This window comes from Felis catus, chromosome E2, assembly GCF_018350175.1.
Source record: "Felis catus isolate Fca126 chromosome E2, F.catus_Fca126_mat1.0, whole genome shotgun sequence".
Classification (NCBI taxonomy): Eukaryota; Metazoa; Chordata; class Mammalia; order Carnivora; family Felidae; genus Felis; species Felis catus.
Window position 1 is genome coordinate 250,400 of NC_058382.1, and position 21,136 is coordinate 271,535.

General features: G+C 46.1%; 1 protein-coding gene across 8 annotated transcripts in view; it reads right to left on the reverse strand.

Moving 5' to 3' along the window:
- ZNF584 (zinc finger protein 584) overlaps window positions 1–21,136 on the reverse strand; it is a 35,991-nt gene that overhangs the window by 10,159 nt on the left and 4,696 nt on the right. For 4 of the 8 annotated variants that reach the window (XR_002738644.2, XR_002738640.2, XR_006590208.1 and 1 more), the window contains 5 exons: window positions 14,403–15,647; window positions 13,384–13,510; window positions 8,197–8,319; window positions 6,028–7,585; window positions 429–560 (listed from right to left, as the gene is read on the reverse strand). Coding sequence is in view for 1 of the 8 variants with exons in the window: in XM_006940729.5 (XP_006940791.5) it covers window positions 6,579–7,585; window positions 8,197–8,319; window positions 13,384–13,510; window positions 14,403–14,420 (1,275 nt within the window). In the remaining 7 variants the exon portion in view is untranslated. Of the gene's footprint in view, window positions 1–428; window positions 561–5,620; window positions 7,586–8,196; window positions 8,320–13,262; window positions 13,332–13,383; window positions 13,511–14,402; window positions 17,349–21,136 lie in introns of those variants that run through there. The other 4 variants (XR_006590211.1, XR_006590209.1, XR_006590210.1 and 1 more) reach the window with 4 other exon arrangements.

Consider the following 21,136-nt stretch of genomic DNA (forward strand, 5'->3'; position numbering starts at 1 on the left):
ACAGAGAACAAACAGGGTTGATGGGGAAGGCGGGGGGAAGGGAAAATGGGTGATGGGCATTGAGGAGAGCACTTGTTGGGATGAGCACTCAGTGTTGTAAGCAATGAATCATGGAATCTACCCCCAAAACTAAGAGCACACTGTATACACTATATGTTTGCCAACTTGACAAAAAATTATATTTAAAAAAAAAAGACCTAAGTTATCATATAATCTAGAGCAGTATAAGGTGGTATGTGCCAGGGATGAGTAAGTTGAAGGCTGGACAAATCCATGACAAATGTCCTATGTAGAGTCAACAATGTCCATAAAAAAGATAAATCTCTGATGGAAGTCCTCAGGCCATCCCTCGTCAGAGATGGGCCCCCGGACAGGAAGGGTCAGGTCCTGTGGGAAATGGGCAACCAGGGGGCTGGATCTGCAGTTACCTTTGGGAATTTTACTTTGCTGCATGGAGAAGAGATGGGGATGAACCTCTGAATGTGGTGGCATCCATGAAGGGTGACTTTACACTACAGCTGCTCTTCTAAGTCTCAGACTCCAGGTCCGCCCAGTGCAAACTATGGGGAAATGGAAATATTAAAATTAATCATTAGTACTGACAGAGTGATAGATACATAGATTAGTGGAACAAAACAAAGAACCAAATGAACCCACACATAAAGGCCCAACTGATTTTTGACAAAGATGTAAAAGAACTTAAATGGAGGAAGAATATGCCTTTTAACAAATAAATGGTAATGGAGCAAATGGACGCCCACAGGTAAAATATAAGTAAATAAACAAAAATTAAACCTTACCTAAATTTCACACCTTGTAAAAAAACTCACTCAAAAGGAATCATAGATTTAAATATAAAACAAAACTATAACATTTTAAGGAGAAAATTGGGGGGACTTAGGATCAAGTGAAATGTTCTTAGACTTGACCTTAAAAGCACAATTCATAAAAGGAAAAAATGACAAATTGGACCTCATCTAAGTCATTTTTCTTAAAATGAGAAAATTCCAGGGGTGCCTGGGTGGCTCAGTCAGTTAAGCATCTGACTCTTGATTTCAGCTTAGGTCATGATCTCATGGTTTGTGGGTTCGAATCTTGCATCGGGCTGCACTGGCAGCGTGAAGCCTGCTCAGAATTCTTGCTTTCCCCCCTCTTTGTCCCTCCCCCACCCCCAAATAAATAAACATTTTTTAAAAATGAGAAAGCTACAGAGGTGAGCAGATTAGTGGCTGCTGGGGGTTAAACATGAGGGGGTTGTTATAAAGGAGCAGAATGAGGGAAGTTGTCATGGTATTTCAGCAGTTCCATATCTTGATTGAGGTGATGTTACATGAAGTTACACGTGATAGAATCGTATAGAACCACACACACGTATCTGTGTGCATATATAAACTGGTGGAATTTGAATAAGCTCTGTGGACTGCAAAAAAGTAGAATCATTAAATATTAGATTAAAAACAAAGTCACAGGGGAGCCTGGGTGGCTCAGACGGTTAAGCACCGGACTTTGGCTCAGGTCATGATCTCACAGTTCGTGGGTTCAAGCCTCGCACTGGACTCTGTGCTGACAGCTCAGAGCCTGGAGCCTGCTTCAGATTCTGTGTCTCCCTCTCTTTCTTCCCCTCCCCCACTTGCACTCTGTCTCTCTCTCTCTCTCTCAAAAACAAATAAACATTAAAAAATAAAATAAACAAATAAATAAAAACAAAATCACAGCCACACAAAAGAAGCTGCCATGATGACTAAAAGCCATAACTTCCTTTCACTAGAAGGTAAAGGCCAATTGCAGAGTCACTTGAGTTCCCAGTAGACAGACATGACGACAAACCCAGAGGTCCTGAAATGCAGAGAACCAAGAGGGGGCTCAGTTGATACCCTAAAGGATGTCCTTTCATAGCCCCTGTCATAGTTGCCAGTTGTATGGTTTCTTGAGGGATATCTGTCTCCCCATGTCTCAGTCCACCATAGACCAGGTAGCTTACAAACAACAGAAACTTATTTCTTGCATTACTAGGGGCTGGGAAGTCCAAGATCAGGGTGGCAGGAGATTCAGTGTCTGGTGAGACTCCAGGAAGGAAGGAAGGTGTTCTCAGGGGATCTCTTTTCGGAGGGCACTAATATAATTCATGAGGGCTCCACTCTCAGGACCTAAGCACCTCCCAAAGGCCCCACCGCCAAATATACCACACTGGGCATTAGTTTTTAATCCATGAATTTGGGGTGGGGGACTTCAGTCTATATGCCCCTACTAAAATGTCAGCTCCATGCCCTTATGTGTTTCTTCCCTGATGGGCAAGTTCAGTCTCAGCATACAGTAGCAATTCACATAGCATGAGATAAATATGTAAGCAGACTCAGGTAACTTACTTGAGTGCAGAAAGAAGGATTTACTACCTTTTTCTATGGTGTCCTTCTCTCTCCCTCCCCAGAGTCAGCTGTGATGATGGGGCTGTGGTCTGAGCCCAGCACAGTCCTGCAGGGCAGCCAAATACTAGCCCAACAAAAATTCCATTTCCTGGGGTCCTACTGTGTGTCAGGCCCTGCGGCAGACACACTTTATCTCAATATGATGTGCAATACAGAGATTTAATGTGCAAACAGATCAGAGAACAGGGCCATAGGAGAGAATGGTTGGAGTTCGAAGGAAATGAAATAGGGAGGTGACAGAAAGCTACAACCACTACTTCTGAGGTGACTCCAGGGGAAGAGGATTCTGGACAGAGGCAACTTCAGGGCAGAGGCCTCAGGCAGGACTGAGATGGTGCATTTGAGAGCGAGGAGAAGACTCTAACCCATGCTGGAGGAGGAGGGCATGGAAACCAGGTCATGCAGGCCCTGTAAGCTGGGATGAGGAGTTTGGTTTGTTCTAAACCAAATGGGAACCACAGATGGACATGCTGCTCTGAGGGAGGCCTGGGCTGCGTGTGGTGATACTGGTGGAGGGGGCCAGTTTCTTTGTGCAGGTGCCATGCTGCTGGGAGCTTCTGGAGCAGGGAAGGGGAACTCAGAGAAGGCAAGTGAACACTTGATAGACCTTTAGGTTGGTGGAATCTGAGCCTCATGTCTGACATGGCTTTGATCTGTCCATGGGTACTGTACCCCAGGAGGCTCTGCCCTGTGATGTCCTTGGCAGGAGTAGTGGGGGGAACCACTGCAGGGAAGGACTACATGTTAGGCAGAACTCTTTTCCTTCCAGGGCACTTAAACCCAAATATAAGTGGTTTTGCCAAAATAAAATTATTGATTCATTCATCAAGCTCACAGGACAGCTTTAGGCACAACTGGATGCAGGGCTCAGTGAGATCAAAAGGGCTTGTCTCTTATCTCCACTCAGCTGCCTCTTTTGGCTTAGTTTTCAGGCATGCATCTCTTTAAAGAGGAAAAGTTGCTGCTGGCAGCCCCAACTCCCAGATCCTGGTGCATGAACTCCAGGGTCCACAAGAGGGTTCCCCTTTCCTCACAATTCCTTGCAAGTCCTTTGAATGCCTCTCATTAATGCACCTCAGGTCACATGACCACCCTTGACCCCCATCATTATAGCTGTGGGTTGAATATGCTCTGATGACCAGGCCTGATGCATATACTCAATAAAAACTTGAATGAGTGAACGAACAAGTAATTACTGGACATACTTACTTGTTCACTGTTAAAAGCCAACTTTTCTTTAGGCTCTTCTCCATTTCTCCCAGTAAGTTAGCTATATTGGTCTGCTTAGGGCTTGAGGTGCTAAATGATTAAGTTCCAGAGCTTGGCTTAAAAAATGAAAATCACCAATATTAAGGAGACTTGTTATGAACTGAATGCGTCTCCCAAAATTATGTGTTGAAGTCCTAAACTACTATCTGATGGTGCGGAGATAGGGCCTTTGGGAGGTAATTAGATTTAGATGAGGGTGGGTCCTCTGTTACAGAATCAGCATCCTTATAAGAAGCATAGAGACACCAGAACTTTCTTTTTCTCTACTATGTAAGGACACAGCAAGAAAATGGCCATCTACAAGCCAGAAGAGCTCTCATCAAAGAACCAAATTGGCCCACACCTGGGTCCGGGACTTCCCAGTCCCTAGCACTGGGAGAAATAAATTTCTCTTGCTTAAGCCGCCCAGTCTCTGGTATTTTCTTATAGCAACTGAACAGACTGAGACACTCACCAAAAGATGAAGGAGGTTCCCCTTATGGGCATCTGCAGAGCAAGATGGTGTCTGTTCTCATGAACCAGTTCACAGAGTCTTTTAAGACAAGGTATCAAACTGAGAATATTCAGAATTTCAACCTTGCTCTCCTGCTTAATTACTGTGGAGACACGCACATTTACTCCTATCACCAAAATGTCTTGCTGACTGTGAGAAAATAAACAGACACCTGCCCTGCTGACCGGGGACCAAACACGTCACATAGCACAGTGAGAAAAGAAGTACTATGCCTCTGTAGATGAACTTAAAAATCAAGAAACACACTAGTCCCAATCTCAGTGAAGACTTCTATGTTGCTAAGTCTTTAACAAACCCAAATGTATCCCTCAATTTCAAACGTGCAGCAGATGTAATCGTGAGGACAAACTTAGGGGTAGCACTGGGTTTGTGTCTGGCCAGACATCAAAGCACAGAGAGGGCAGAGAAAGAGGAAGAAGATCACTCCAAATGAGGAAGTGAGGGGTCTCATGAAGAAATACCATCTTGGTTTAACTGTGGAAGGGGTATTCTTGAAAGAGGTAGAGAGGCTGGGGAGGCATTCCTGATAGGCTGAGGGCACATATAAAAATGCCCAGGGGCACAGAACTGCTGGGTGGACTCCAGAGGAGAGCTACCCCTGGCTGCGGGAGAGGGCAGTCTCAGGGCGACCAAGACAGAAGCTGCAAGGATGGGCTGCTGGCACTGGCTTTCCAGGTGAGATTTGAGCTAACTGATACCCAAACTGATACCCTGGGCAAGTCAAAGGGTCAGAGCCACCAGGAACCATTTGTCTCAGATGTTCCAGCATCACCTGGAAAACACTACCCTTCACCCCCTCCCCAGCAGGTTGGCTGCTATACAAGCAACCCCAATGGGAGACCAGAAAGCTGGTTCAGAGGACCCTTCACCCATGTGCTCAGGGCCATCTGATCTAACCAAGGCCACCCATACAAGGTACAAAGGATTGAACTCTAATGACTGATGTCTACCCTACCCCAAGAACTGAGCCCTACTTGGCTCAGCTGGACTTTAACTCTGCTACAACACAGACCAACCCCCACCCCCACCCCCACCATGCTGCAGGCAAACAATTACTATACGCAGGGAGTAGGGCCTGAGTAGGCCTGGAGGTGGGCATATACTTCACAGTGTTGGGAAGAAACTGAGCAGACTGGCCAAAAAGTCCCCTGACTATAATCCTGCCTGGGCTTCTACCCTGTTTCTGCCCCCAGTCCTCCTGCCATCAGGGGTGGGGGAGAAGCATCACTCCAGTTATAGGAGGCAGCAGTCATTTCCAACCCCAACACATGGTAATGGCTGAGCACTGTGGCTCAAAGCCCCTTAAGCCTAGGGTCACCATTCTCTCTCCAACGTGCTTCAAACTAACATTCTCTTCTTGACAGGAAGCATAACTTTTGGAACAGGGACACAGCTACAACCAACATACAAGTTTTGCTGAACTGACATTTTATTGACCTTTGGGAAATTAGTTTCCAAAACTTTTTAAATCAAAAGACCCCACAAACCAGAGGATACGGGTCCATATGTTGGTTCGACCACTTCTTTCCTCTGTGCCCTGGCACACTGGCAGCAAAGACAATGAAGGCCACAGTATGCAGAGACACTAGGAACATTGGCCACATCCCAGGACAACAGGATCTTCCTTCTCTCAGGACCAGGGTGATGGCCATGAGGTGAACATCCTGCTATCCCCAGTAAGGCAACAAAAGTCAAGGACCCCTTACCACAGAAGCCAGTCCTTCTATTCATGAGCCCAGTTTTGTTCTCAATCTCTTCACACACAGTGATCAGAACCCCCAATATTAAAGACGGCTTAAACAATAAAGCTTTTATTACCATACATTCCAGGGAAGTGTGAGTCAGTTCCAGGGTTGGATAAATCCATGACAGGTACCATGCGTAGTGTAAACGATGTCCATGGAAAGGATTAACCTTCTCTGGAAGCCCCCAGTAGACACAGCTCAGCTACTCTTGACCAGAGCTTGGTCACAGGCATACCTGAACCAGTTGGAGGGAGCAAATGAGGCCCATCACGGACTCCACCACTCATGATTCTCTCCTTTAAAGAGTGGCGACCATGGAGGTCTTGCTGTTCCAGAGCACATTGCGGTGCCTGATGCACACCTTGGGCACCTGCCAGGTGGTGGAGCTGAGATGGTTTGTATCATGGAAACTGGCAGCAACTTAACACTGCCAACAGCCTAGGCAGGTCCAAGTGCAACCTAGCTCCTGAAAACTTCCCACACACCTGCCACCCCAGCGCATGTGTTGGGGTGTGCCAGGTTTAGCTTTCAAATGGCTACTCTCCTCTCCTTTCTGGAGTGAGGTTTTTCATGTTGAACAAGGTGCCAGCCCTAGCTACAGGCTTTCCAACATCCCCTGTCTTCTTATGGCCTTTCTCCAGTGTGGACTTTCTTGTGCTGAAGAAGGGTAGAACTATGTTTGAAGGCTTTCCCACATTCTGTACACTCATAGGACCTCTCTTCAGTGTGGAACTGCTGGTGCCGATTGCGGTAGGACCTGGTGGTGAAGGTCTTCCCACACAGGCTGCACTCATAGGGCCGTTCTCCAGTGTGAACTTTCCAGTGCTGATACAGGCCAGAGCGGGTCACATAAGTTTTCCCACATTGCTTGCACTCATAAGGCCTTTCTCCAGTGTGAACTCTCTGATGAAGAATGAAGCTATGGTTGTATTTAAAGAACTTCCCACATTCCCTGCACTCATAGGGCCTTTCTCCAATGTGAACTTTCCGGTGCCGAATGAGAGTAGACAGAACGCTGAAGGCTTTCCCACATTCGCTGCACTCATAAGGCCTTTCTCCAGTGTGAATTCTCTGGTGCAGAACGAGTGCATCTTTGCGGTTGAAGGTTTTGCCACATTCATCACACTTGAAAGGTTTTATGCCCGTGTGAACCTTCTGGTGCTTCCTCAGTTTAGAGGGATAACTAAAGGCCTTTCCGCACTCAGTACACACATGGGATGTTTCTCCAGTGTGAATTTTTTGGTAATTAACATGGGTGGATTTCTCCGTGGGGGCATTTCCACCTTTTGGACATCTAAAGGGTCTCTCTTTGGGGTGGGTTACCAGGTGGTCAAGGAGCGCAAAGGCCTTTGGGAAGGCTTTCCCGCAGTCACTGCACTTGAAGGCCTTCTGTGTGGCGTGGACTGCCTGCTGCTGTTGGCTACTGGAGCTGGGTTGGAAGGCTTCTCCATGCTCGGTGCTCCTGTGTGGCTTCCCCTTGCTGTGGGTGGCCTGGTGCCGGAGAAGACCTAAGGTGGTAGGCATGTCCTTCCCAGACTCCCCAAGCAGAGAGGACTTCTCTGACAGGTAGACTCTGTAACTCTTCATCTGCTCTGTAGGGGTTTCCCCATCCTTCAGGCTACACGGACAACCTGAAACATAAAAGCCAGTTACCGAGAGCTGGATTAGAGAGAGGAGGTACCTACATCACAAACACACATCAGACATACCAGAAAGCAATCCACAGAATTGCCAGGAGGTTGCTAGAAGTCTGGGTGAGAAACGGCTGGCCCAGTAGAACAGGGCTCTGCCAGATCACAGAGTAGGAAAGACTTCAGCAGGGATTAGAACACAAAGATGGGAGCAGTGCCAGGAGAAGAGGTGAGGCCACCAGGTCACTCCTTGCAATGTGTTTCAAGTAGGGCCTCCACTGCTGGTGACAGTGGGCACTGTGAAGAGGATGTGTCTGCACAGATGAAAAGGCAGCTGCAACAGAGTAGCTGGTCTTGAAGTATTATTTAAGGATGTGTGCACATCTCAAGTCACTAGTAGCTCTACACTGGCGTGGAGAACAGGGAGGGGGGGTCATCTAGGTCCTGAGAGTCATGGTAGGGACAGAAATCACATATTGTGTCCACAAGGGAGAGGAAAGGTGGGAATAGTGTGTGGTCACTGGCCTCAGTACCAAAAAGCCAAAGCACACAGATGAGCAGCATGCTGTGAGCCCATCACTGAAACCAAGACATGTCCCAGCCCTACTCACCAAGACCAGGACCCCTCCTGGCCTCAACTCTGCTGACCAGAGTCAGGTCCACCATGCTGGGAACCCAGAACTCTTCTTCACTCTCCAGCTGGGCAACCACATGGCACCTTGAAGATGCAAATCCTGGGAGGGAGAACGGCAGTAAGAGGCCAACCCAAGCCAAGGCTTACCCACTCCATCCCCCACCAAAGGAAGCTCATGTCACCATGGCAACCATGAAGGAAACAGAGTATTAGAAAAACAACATCCTCGGGGCACCTGGGTGGCTCAGTTGGTTAAGCGTCTGACTTCAGCTCAGGTCATGATCTCACGGTTCCTGAGTTCTAGCCCCACGTCAGGCTCTCTGCTGACAGCTCAGAGCCTGGAGCCTGCTTTGGATTCTGTGTCTCCCTCTCTCTCTGCCCCTTCCCTTCTCATGCTCTGTCTCTCTCTCCCACTCTCAAAAATAAATAAGCATCAAAAACATTTTTCAAAAAAAGAAAAGAAAAAAACATCTTCTGCACAATTAAACATGTGTTAAGCAGGTAGACCCCATGTTGTGTTTTACCATAATCTTTTAATAGAGCCTCCCATGAAGTAAAACTGACATAACTTAAGTAAAAAATAGACAAACGATAATAGTTGGAGAACTTTCAATAATGGACAGAATCACTAGGAAGAAAACAAATAAGTATACAGCACTTGAACAACACTAAAAATCAACTAGACCTAACAGACATCTATAGAGCATGCCACAATACAGCAGCAGAATGCATATTCTCACATGCTCACATGCACATGGAACATTCTCCAGAACAGACCACTTGATGGGAAATAGACTTTCGAGGACTGAAATCACACAAAGTATGATCTCTGACCACAAAGGAATTAAAATAGAAATCAACAACAGAAAGAAATTTGGGAAACTCACAAATTTATGGAATTTAAATACAACACTCCTAAATGACCAAAAGACAACTACAGAGCACTCTGAAATGAATGAAAATGAGAATACAACATGCCCAAAGTAATGGGACATAGCAGTGCTTAGAAAATAGGAAATTAGAGCTATAAACACCTCTGTGCTGTTTCACTTCTAACAATCTGACACCAAAAGTGGGTAGGTACAGGGCAGGTGTTCCACACCACTTCTCCAAATCTCAGACATCAAGCTGGTGTCCAAGGATTCCATTCAATTCTCATATTAACTAAACAGAGTCAGCATCAGATCCCACAGATTAAGGGCTCAGTCCCACAGGACTGCTGCTATTTCAGACACCAGTTGAAACTCCCAGACCTCCCACACTTCTGACCAAGTGGCTATAAATCAGGGATTCCCACAATTATTAATCCCTTCTCAGGTTCAATAGTTTGCTATAATGGCTCACAGAACTCAGGAAAAGAGTTTACTTACTATACCAGTTTATTATAAAATATACAACTCAGGGGCGCCTGGGTGGCACAGTCGGTTAAGCGTCCGACTTCAGCCAGGTCATGATCTCGCGGTCCGTGAGTTCGAGCCCCGCGTCAGGCTCTGGGTTGATGGCTCGGAGCCTGGAGCCTGTTTCTGATTCTGTGTCTCCCCCTCTCTCTGCCCCTCCCCCGTTCATGCTCTGTCTCTCTGTCCCAAAAATAAATAAACGTTAAAAAAAAATTAAAAAAATATATATATATACAACTCAGAAACAGCCCAATGGATGAGATGCAAAGGGCAAAGTATGCCAGGGTAGAGATGGGGGTGGGGGTTGACGAAGTAGAGGGTTAGAGGCATTCATGCCCTCTGGTGGTGCCACTTTTCCCAATAACCTAGAAGCTCTCTGAAGCCTATTGTTTAGGAGTTTCTATGGAAATTTCATTATGATGTATAATTAATTAAAGCATGGGCCACTGGTGATTGGTTCAGTCTCCAGCCCCTCTAATCTCCCTGGAGGGTAGGGTTAGGGGACTGGGAGAATAGGGGGTGGGGGCAGCTCAATTTTTAACCTTCCAATCGTGCCCTAGTCTTTCTGGTGGCCACCCCCTATCCTGAAGCTATCTAGGGGCTCCCAGCCACCAGCCATTCCATTAGCACACAAAAGATACTCATCATTTCAAAGATTCCAAGAGTTTTAGGAGCAGTGCTAGGAAGTGGGAACAAAGACAAAATATATATTTCTTTTTATGTCACAGCACCCATATTTAAAAAGAGCTCAGGGGCACCTGGGTGGCTCAGTCAGTTAAGCATATGACTCTCAATTTCAGCTCAAGTCATGATGTCATGGTTCATGAGTCTAACCCCTTGTCGGGATCCTGGCTCACAGTGTGGAGCCTGCTTGGGATTCTCTGTCTCCCTCTCTCCCTCTGCCTCTCTCTCTCAAAAAAGAAATAAATAAACATTTTTTAAAAAAATTTTTTTAACGTTTATTTATTTTTTTGAGACAGAGAGAGACACAGCACGAATGGGGGAGGGTCAGAGAGAGAAGGAGACACAGAATCCGAAACAGGCTCCAGGTTCTGAGCTGTCAGCACGGAGCCCGATGCGGGGCTCGAACTCACGGACCGTGAGATCATGACCTGAGCCGAAGTCGGACACGTAACCGACTGAGCCACCCAGGCGCCCCTAAATAAACATTTTTAAAATAATTAAAAAAAATTAAAAGATCCCAAACCAATAGCCTAACTTTAGTCCTCAAGGAACAGGAAAAAGAAAAGCAACTAAACTCAAAGCTAACATAAGAAAGGAAATGGTAAAGAACAGAGATAAATGAAATAGAGATTAGAAAGAGAGAATCAGTGAAACCAAAATTAGGTTTGCTAATCTTTGAAAAGATTAGCAAAATTGAAAAACTGCTACCTAGACTGACAAGAAAAAAATAAAAGAATCAAATTATTAAAAAGAAAAATGAAAAGGGGGACATCACTAACAAAATTACAAAATAGAAAGTTAAAAAAAAATTTTCTTTAACGTTTACTTATTTTTGAAAGAGAGACAGAGTGTGAATGGGGAAGGGCAGAGAGAGGAGACACAGAACCTGAAGCAGGCTCCAGGCTCTGAGCTCTCAGCATACAGCCTGACATGGGACTCGAATTCACGAACCATGAGATCATGACCTGAGCCGAAGTCAGACACTTAACTGACTGAGCCACCCAGGCATCCCTAGAAAGGTTTTTTTTTTTTTTTTTTTTACATTTATTTATTTTTGATAGAGACGGAGTACAAGTGGGGGAGGAGCAGAGAGAGAAGGAGACACAGAATCCGAAGCAGGCTTCAAGCTCCAAGCTGTCAGCACAGAGCCCTACGTGGGGCTTGAAACCACAAACCATGAGATCACGACCTGAGCCAAAGTCAGACACTTAACCAACTGAGCCAACCAGGTGCCCCACCCCTAGAAAGGATTTTAAGGAAATACTATGAACAACTGTACTGTATGCCCACAAATTAGATAACTTAGATAAAACAGACAAATTCCTAAAAAAGACACAAACTACCAAAACTGACTCAAGAAGAAACAGAAAGTCTGATTATATTTAAACAACAACAAAACTTCCCCCATGGGGGTAAGAAAAAAAGTCAGCCCAGAGGGCTTCACTGATGAATATTAACACTGAAATAAAAATTTCCACCAATACTTGACACACTCTTCCAGAAAACAGTAGAAAAGGGAACATTTCCCAACTCATCCATTGAGGCCAAAATTACCCTCATACTCAATTAAAAAAAAAAAAAAAAGACATTGTGAGAAAACTACACATTGGTAACTCTTCAACAAAACTCTTCAACAAAACTCTTCAACAAAAGAGATGCAAAACTCTTCAACAAAATACTAGCAAAGCCAATCCAGAAATACATAAAAGGATTATAAACTACGACAGAGTGAAAAACGTCCTAGTAACACAAGGTTGAACTATGAAAATCAATTACTGCAATACTCTGTGTTAACAGAATAGACAATTAAAATCACACAATCATCTCTTTTTAATGTTTATTTATTTTTTTATTTTGAGAGAGAGAAAAAAAAAACACATGCAAGCAGGGGAGGGGCAGAGACAGACAGACAGACAGACAGAAAGAGAGAGGGAGAAAGAGAATCCCAAGCAGGCTCCACAAACAGCACAGAGCCCAACTCGGGTCTTGATCTCATGAACTGTGAGACCATGACCTGAACCAAAACCAAGACTCCGACACTTAACCGACTGAGCCTCCCAGGCCCCTGCACATGATCATTTCCATACACATGGGAAAGTACTAGACAAAATCTAATGACCTTTCATGATAAATGCATTCGACAAATTGAGAAAAGAAGGGAAATTCCTCACCTGAAAAGGTGAGCTGCCCACAGTGATTATTAGTGAAAGACTAAATGCTTTTCCCATAAAATTGAGAATGAGACAAGGATATCTACTCTCACTAATTCTATTCAATAAAGTACTTGAGGTTCTAGCCAGGTCAGTTAAGCAAAGGAAGTAAAGATATCTCTATTTGCAGATGACATCACACCACATATATGGAAAATATCAAGGAGTTCACTAAAAAAAAAAAAACCAAAAACTATTAGAACTAATAAATGGGTTTAGTAAGGCCACAAGACACAAAATCACTATACAAAAATCTATATTTCTATACGCTAGCACTGAACAATCTAAGATGAAGTTAAGAAAACAATTCCACTTAAAATATCATCAGAAGGAATAAAATACCTAGGAATAACTTTAGTCTTATATGCTGAAAACTACAAAACACTGTTGAAAAAAGTTAAAGACGACTAAATAAATGGAAAGACATTTCATGTTCTGAATTGAAAGATATTAAGTGGCAATACTCCCCTAACTGAGCTACTGATTCGAATTCATGGCTCAAGCTTGGACCAGGGAGGACCCTATAAATTTTCTTTTGAAGAAAGAAGGCAAAACCCAGAGCACAGAGAGGCCATGACTTCAGCAGACTCACAGAGACAGTCAGGGCTGAGTGGGATTTGTTGGACAAACTGTAAACTTCTGAACCCCAAGCCCTACTACAGGAGGCCGTGGGGCAACAGCTATTGAGGCTGCTAACAAGGCTGCTCAGAGAGAGGCAGGGGAAGAACACACAGCCCATTGCCAGTACTCACAGCACCAACCACAGGGAACCTGGGAAGGAAGCAGCCTCTGTGGTGGGGTTTTAGGATGAGCACAGCTTCCTATGGGTAAAAGGCAGAGGCGGTCTGTTAGGAAAGAGTGTGAGAGACTTACCCAGCGAGCCAATAAGTGCAAAGTTCTCTAGCATCACATCACGGTAAAGGCTCCTCTGAGTCAGATTAAGGAGCCCCCACTCCTCCCGGGAGAAATACACAGCCACATCCTCAAAGGTCACCAGCCCCTGTAATGATGGATTGAACTGAGCCTTAGGGCTCAATAGTGGGCAGACAAACCAACCAAAACACAGACAGAGGAACACATCTAGGCCCTTGATCAGTGTCCCAAGGTCCTGCCTCATCTCTCACTGACATCAACTTTCCCTTTGAACCCCAAACCCCTACTCCCACTCGACACATACCCTCTACCTCCCTCCTCCTAAGACTCTTACCTCAGAGGATTGCCAGGGCCCCCAATTCCATTGGTGCCTCTCTCCTCATGTTACTATCGGACTCTGCATCCTGCCCACAGCAACAACAGGCTGGTGACCAGATAGATGCCATCTATGTTCCCAGCCAGACACACAGGTCTCACCCTGTCTCCTGCTAGCCAATTCCCTCTAAGTCCCAGAGATCGGCTCCCAGAGACAAGCAAACCTAGGCTCACCCTTCTGTCTTAGGTCCCAGACCCTTCAGTTTGCCCCCGGTGTCTGACATGCACAGAACTCTTTGTACCACAACTTGTACCCCAACACAATCTCACCCGTTCAGCCCATTGGCAACTCGCTGGACTTCCCTTACATGCCCATTCTGCACACAGTGTCTCCGGTAACACCACTGAGAGCAACCACAATACCATCCTGACTCAGTCCAGCCCCACTCCTCCATGGCTCAGTGTTAAGGGCATCCCCGCCTCCGCACTCTGCACTGAAGACCTCCGTACCCAGGCCTGTCCCTCGCTTCAACTCTCAGCCGACCAGACCACACATGGATCTCCAAGACCCCTCTTCCACCTCTGCCTTTGACCAGGCTGCCCCTTCACCTGCACAGCCTTCCCCTCTTCTCCTGAGCTCATTCAGAACCCGACCCACTGGGTGGGGATCAGGGCTGTCAGAGCCTCTGGCACCTTCCACTTACCAGCGCCTCCTCGGCCATCGGAAGCTGTGGACGGAGCTTGGCTGCGATAGGCGCCGAATTCCGGTCTACTCAGCTCAAATCCGTACCTACCACCCCGCCTTGGGCGCAGGAACCTCCGGCCGACCGCGGAACCTTCGAAGCTAGGTCTCCTCCGTGTAAAATGTGCTCAAAGACCAGGGAACCGCTCGCGGGAGGCCCTGGCCCTCCTGCACCCGTTCCGCAGTGGGCGACACCGAGTCTTAGAAAAATGGGGTTATTTCCGAGGGTCACGGCGCGCGCATAGGTGCCACGAGGGTCCCCAACCCTCTTCTCGGCAACGCGGCTCTCCAAGTGCTGGTCTCCACCCACAGCTGCAAGAAGAGCACAGCTAGAGCAACGCCGGAAGTCCGGCCGCCTCCAGACGCCTTCATTAACTTAGCGCCAGCGTCACTTTAGGGCCTCATTTCCCAGCTTCCCTCGCGGTGCCGCTTGCTCGTTGCCAAGGCGACAGGGGAGGGCGCTGCTGTGCGTTCGTACCGACGTAGCCAATGAGGGCCCCAGAGAGGAGCTTTTCCGCGTTTCGTGGAGGTGGGACTTCCGGCGTCGCCCTCCTTCGGAACCACGTCCGGCAGACGGACTGCGTAACTGCGCGGAGGCGGGAATTTGGGAGGCTCCTCAGAACCGTGGAAACTGGAATATAGAGGGCCTGAGAGGAGGCTGCGCGCTCTGTACGCGGCTTAAGCTCGGCAAGTGTTTTTGGCGGTAAAGAGGCATCACCTTCGGGTCTCACCTCCATCAAAGCCCATCCGTGCCCGCCGCCGCCCAGGAGTCATCGCCCCGGACGCGGTGTCTGCTTCACGGAGGAGGAGACGGAGCTCAGAAAAGCCTCTCCAGCCTGAGTTCAGTGAGGAGCTGGGGACCAGCGGCCAGGGAGCCTTGGCAGGAGGAGGAAGTGTTGGAGAAGATCCGCAGTTGGACTTTACAAGTGTTGAGTCTGGTGGTGCCTGGGCCACTGGACTCAGGCAGGTCTGAGGTACCGGGGATGGGTCTGGAACATGCTCAGGGGACAGTAGGCTGATAGCCTGCCCCGTGTAAGGCCATAGTCAGGTAGGGGGCCTTGTGGAGGAGGGTGAGCGCGTTGTTGAGGATGTTAGGGAGAAAGGTCCTGGGCACATCAAGATGCGAGGCCAGCAGGAGAAGGACCCGGCTCCAGGATGTCGTGCAGTGGATTCAGATGCACTCATCCTAGAGGATGTGGTGCCGAGTCTTCTAGGAAGAATGGAACACTTAGACGAGTCCCAGAGCAACCTACCCCAGGGTGATGCTTGAGAACTTTGCACTGGTGACCTCTGCGTCGGGCCACTGGCTTCCTTACTCCCACACCTAGAACTCTGTTTTCTTTGCTCTTGCTGTGTTCGCCTTGCAAGTTTGTGGTGGTCCTGTACCTGCGGCCCCCAGGCTATGTTTCCTTCTCTCCCTGACTGCTGTGAACAACCCGCCCCCCCACGCACACATTCTATCAAGGGGCCACGAGTGGCTGAAATCGGGTCAGAAGTCTAAATCTTTGCAGCAGGTCATGTCCAGCTCAGTCACTTTCTCTAAGATGCCCAGCATTTCATACACTGACGTGGTGATTGTCTGTGGGGCCACTGGGCTCTGCCTTGGAGACCTTCCCTGAACATTCAGTTTGTGGATTTTCAGTATTGTTCATATACAGATGATCCTCACGGGTTATGGTCTGTTGAGGGGTGGTTTGGTCCTCTTGGGGTGGATTCTCACAAACCTCATCAGCTCCCATGGCTCTGGTGGTTTCTACGTTCCCTGTGGTTATCCCAATGGAATTGATGAGGAGACCTGCCCTGGTGACTGCCCGAGGTGGGCTATTCTCACACCTGGCGTCTGGTCCATGCCATCTCAGGTCTTGGTGCCTCCCTGACCCCCTAGTGTTTTTTCATCCTCTTTACAATCCTGACTCCAGCCCCCTGGCTGTGCAATGTTTACCTCTTATTAACGGGTCCTGAGTTGATCAGATATCTTCAGATAGTTGTCGCAACCCTGTTCCTCAGTTACACCTGTGTATTCTCTCCAAGAAGGCAGGCACAGGTGGGTCTGCCCTCACCACATGGTACATGCCTGTGGTTAGTGGCCACAGACTACTGTCATTGGGTGGATTGTTCTAGCCTAGGCTGGACTCTGAGCCTAGCAGTATGTATTCCCTGCATGATTATCACCTTTCCACTCCATGAGGTCACCTGATTAGAGTACTGTCAAGAGCACTGATGGACCAGGTAGACTTGAAACCAAGGATGCATGAGAGGTCCTGAACAGGCTCACCCATCGAGATTGCAAACTGGGGAGTGGGAGTGTCTCTGGGATTAGACTATTCTTGTGCCTGGAGCCTGAGCTGTACCTCTGGTGTCCAAGTGCCATGGCCACTACCCTTGTGACTTTTCTATCTTCCTGACTTAATGGACAGTCTACCCTCTCATCTACTTCCCTGACTCCTCTATCCTGGCTGTCCCTCACCTCTCTGTCTTCCATGTCTCACCTCCCCTCTCCCTTCTTTCTGCTGAAAACATTGGCCATCTTCAACATGTCTTGGGCAGATACACATTCTTCAGTAGTTCTAGAAAGCCCATTCCTCAATGAGCCAGGCTTCCCTGTCTTGGGTGTGGGCAGAGGCTCATGCTTACATGGTCACAACTGGTAGGCGACAGCACTACAATTTGAACCCAAGTGTTCTCAGACTGAAGTTTCCTCTCTTTACTCATCTTTCTTGGGCTTGCATTCACAGCTCATTATGGTTTTTATTTGTGTTACTTCCTGAGGTTGACTTCTTGGACCTCAGTAGTTTTACTTTTCAGATTAAAGGTTTAGTGCTTCTTTAGGGACCACAAGGACAGGTAATGAGATAATGGAGTCTTACTGGGAAGGTGGCAGGGTGACCCTAAATGTAGGACATCTTTTTTTTTTTTTTGGGGGGGGGGCGGGCGGAGACAGCACAAGCAGGGGAGAGGGACAAAGGGAGAGAGGGAGAGAGAGAGAATCAGTGTGGAGCCCGACATGGGACTCAATCTTGAAACCACAAGTTCATGACCTGAGCCAAAATCAAGAGTCGGACGCTTAACTGACTGAGCCACCCAGGCACCCCTAAATGTAGGACATCTACTTAGGACTGGCTTCCTGAAGGATGGCAAGAGGAGGGTGCAATTTGGGTTGCCACAGCAGGTGGACACCTGGAAATATCCAGATCACAGTGTAGCATGGGAGGCTGTTAGCAGTTGGGAGATACTTCTGCCAACCAGTTGTGAAAGGTTGTGGAGTGTGACTGAAGGTGGGAGTGTCCACACAGCCATACAGAGACTGAGCAGTGATTCTGAGCTTCCATTGCTGGCATTCAAATGTTGGTATTCTCACCCACCATGGGCTGATTGTAATTTCCCCCATTTTATTTTATTTATTTATTTTTTAATGTTTATTTATTTTTGAGACAGAGAGAGACAGAGCATGAACAGGGGAGGGTCAGAGAGGAGGGAGACACAGAATCCAAAACAGGCTCCAGGCTCCGAGCTGTCAGCACAGAGCCCGACGTGGGGCTCAAACTCAAAGACCGTGAAATCATGACCTGAGCCGAAGTCGGAAGCTCAACCAACTGAGCCACCCAGGCGCCTAATTTCCCCATTTTATACATAAGGAAATGGACACAGAGTGGTGAGGCATTGTACCCACAGTCACATGGGAGCCCAGGTACAAACTCAGCTCAGCCTGACTCCCTAAGTTCTGACCCCCCTTGCCTCTGTGTACCATTTTGCATCTAGCAGGACATGGTGGTTACATATGATGCAAGTTTGAAGTGTGTGGATTTGAAAGTATAAGATACAGAATCATATTTTATACATTGAATTTGAAACAGTGTAGACCCTTCTCTCTGCATAGTCTAGGGGGAATTATTCTTGCATGTCTCCAGTTGGGAATGATATAGCATGTAAGAATACATCCCTTGGGCAAGAGTCCTGCCTGTATTTTGTGATGTGCTCCCTTATCAAAGTACAAACATTCCATATAAGTCTTCCTGCTAGGTTGAGGGGTCAGTGTACTTTATGGATTGACAGATGAGACCAGTGACCCTGTGGAGAAGTGGCTCTGACCCCCTATTCTACCTCCCATATAAAGCCCAGCAGTGTCTGTGAGGGTCTTACAGCAATATTAATCCCAGTGAGCTTCCTCATGTACGCCACAAGGACTGTTTGCCTGGTCCTTTTGTAAGCACAGTAGTATGTGTGTTTACCTTACACTAGCCATTCTAATAGATATGTGCTGTTATTTCATAGTGCTTTTTTTTGTTTCCACACTCAATTGCACATATACATTCAAGGAACTTTTTAAATACTTTTTATTTTGAAGTACTTTGAAAGATGTTGCAAAACCGATCCCATGTACCCTTCATCCAGCTTCCCTCAATGTACGTAACCATAGTACATTGTCAAAGCCAGGAAAATAGTATTAATACAGTACTTTTAACTCAACCACAGACCTTATTCAGATGACAGCAATTTTCACATATACTCTTTATGTAGTTCTACGAAATATTATCATATGTTTAAATTCATATTACTACCACCACCACCATCCACTACAGAGCTGTTCCATTTCACAAGGGAGCTCTTCTAACTAACCCTTAGGTCACACCTTCTCCCAATCCTGACGACCATTGATCTGTCCCCCATCACTATATTTGTGCCACATCACAAATGTCATGTAAATGGAATCCTATAGTATGGATGGGATATACTTTGGGCTTTCACTATTCATCATAATGCACTTGAGATCCATCCAATTTGTGTGTGTCAGTAGCTTGTTCCTTTTTAATTGCTGAATAGTGTGGCTATACCACAGTTTGTTTAGCTATTGACCTATTGAGGGACATCTGGGCTGTCTGCATTATTATTATTATTATTACAAATAACGCTGCCACTAACATTTGTATTCGGTTCTCTGAACATGTTTTCATTTTTGTGTGGACATGAGTTGTCATTGTTTGTGTCAGGGAGGTGATAAACCCAAGAATGCAATTGTAGAGTTGTACAGTAAGTGTATACTAAACTGCCAAATTGTTTCCAGAGTAGCTGTACTATTTTACGTTCCCACCAGTAATTGCTATTGAACATCTTTCCATGCATGTATTTGCACATATGGATATATATGGATATATGGATATGGATATATGGATAATATATCTGCTTTAGTGAAATATCTTAAGTTTTTGCCCATTTTCTAACTGGAATTTTTTTTTAAGTCAACTTGATTAATGTGTAGCTTATGTACAACAAAATGCACTCCTTTCAAGTGCAAAATTTGATGAGGTTGGACAAATAAATACGCCCATGTGTTGAATTTGAGATACTCACTGGAGCCATTTCCTTAAGCCAATATAGCTGTGTCCCACTCACCTCCATTGTGTTGCTAATGGAAAGTATATTTCTATTTGTTATAGGCCAAACAGTACAACTAATATATAGATATAGATATAGATAGATATATAGTTGTGTATAGTTGTGTGTGTGTGTGTGTGTATATATATATATATATGGTTTTATATAGTTACTTTATGTGCATTTCTACTTATACTTACATAATTACTGGTGCTTTTTTGTTTTTTCGTGTGGATTCAGATCATTGTCTGGGGTCACATACTTTCAGCTTTAGTACTTACTGGGTTGGTTGACATGGACAAGGAGATAACCCCAAGCGCCTGCTCATCAGGAGCAGGGAAGAGAGAATGAAAACATCCAAGTCACCAGCTGGGACTCTGTCTATTCTTTAACAAGCGCATGATGTGTTCTGATTGTCCAAGAATGTTTAGAAGTATACTTGCTGATTATAAATACAATCATATTTGGTGCCAACATTTTTTAATGGAGATACCCTAATCATTTCCAGTAGTGCCTGTTGTTAGGCAGTTTCCCCTCAAAACAGTGCAGCTCTTAAGTTCATTGTATGAGTCTCCTTGGGCCTGTCATTGGGAGAACTGTTTTAAATTTGAGTAGACAATGCTTCACACTGGTCAGCTGTGTTCCAAGTAGGCTACTATGAACTACAAGTGAAAATCACATGATTTTCCCTTTGTCTCTAGTCTGGCTCATTTTTCCTTTGTAATGTTTATTCTTTTTTGAGAGAGCGTGAGCAGGGGAGGGGTACAGATAATCCAAAGAGGGCTCTGTGCTGACAGCAGTGAGCCTGATGCAGGGCTTGAACTCACGAACCGTGAGATCATGACCTGAGCTGAAGTCGGACACTCAAGTGACTGAGCCACCCAGGCGTCCCTGGCTCATTTTTAAAATTTCTGATGTTTTCCAATATTACTCTAGTTTTTATTAATATGCATTATTTTTAGAGCAGTTTTACGTTTATGGAAAATTGAGGTGATAGTACAGACTTCCCATATTCCTGGTATCCCTGCACAGTTTCCCCGACTGTTAACATCTTCAGTGTGGTATGTTTGTTATAATTGATGAACCCATGTTGACACGTTATTAACTAAAGTCTACAGTTTACATTAGAGTTTATCCTTTGTGTTGTACATAATATGGGTCTTGACTCTTGACAGTACATAATGTCACATGTGTCAGTCATTCCGGTACCATACAGAATAGTTGTGCTGCATGAAAAATCCCCTGTGATCCATCTGTTCCTCCCTCCCTCCCTCCCTCCCTCCCTCCTCCAAGTCCCTGTCAACCACTACTTTACTGTCTCTA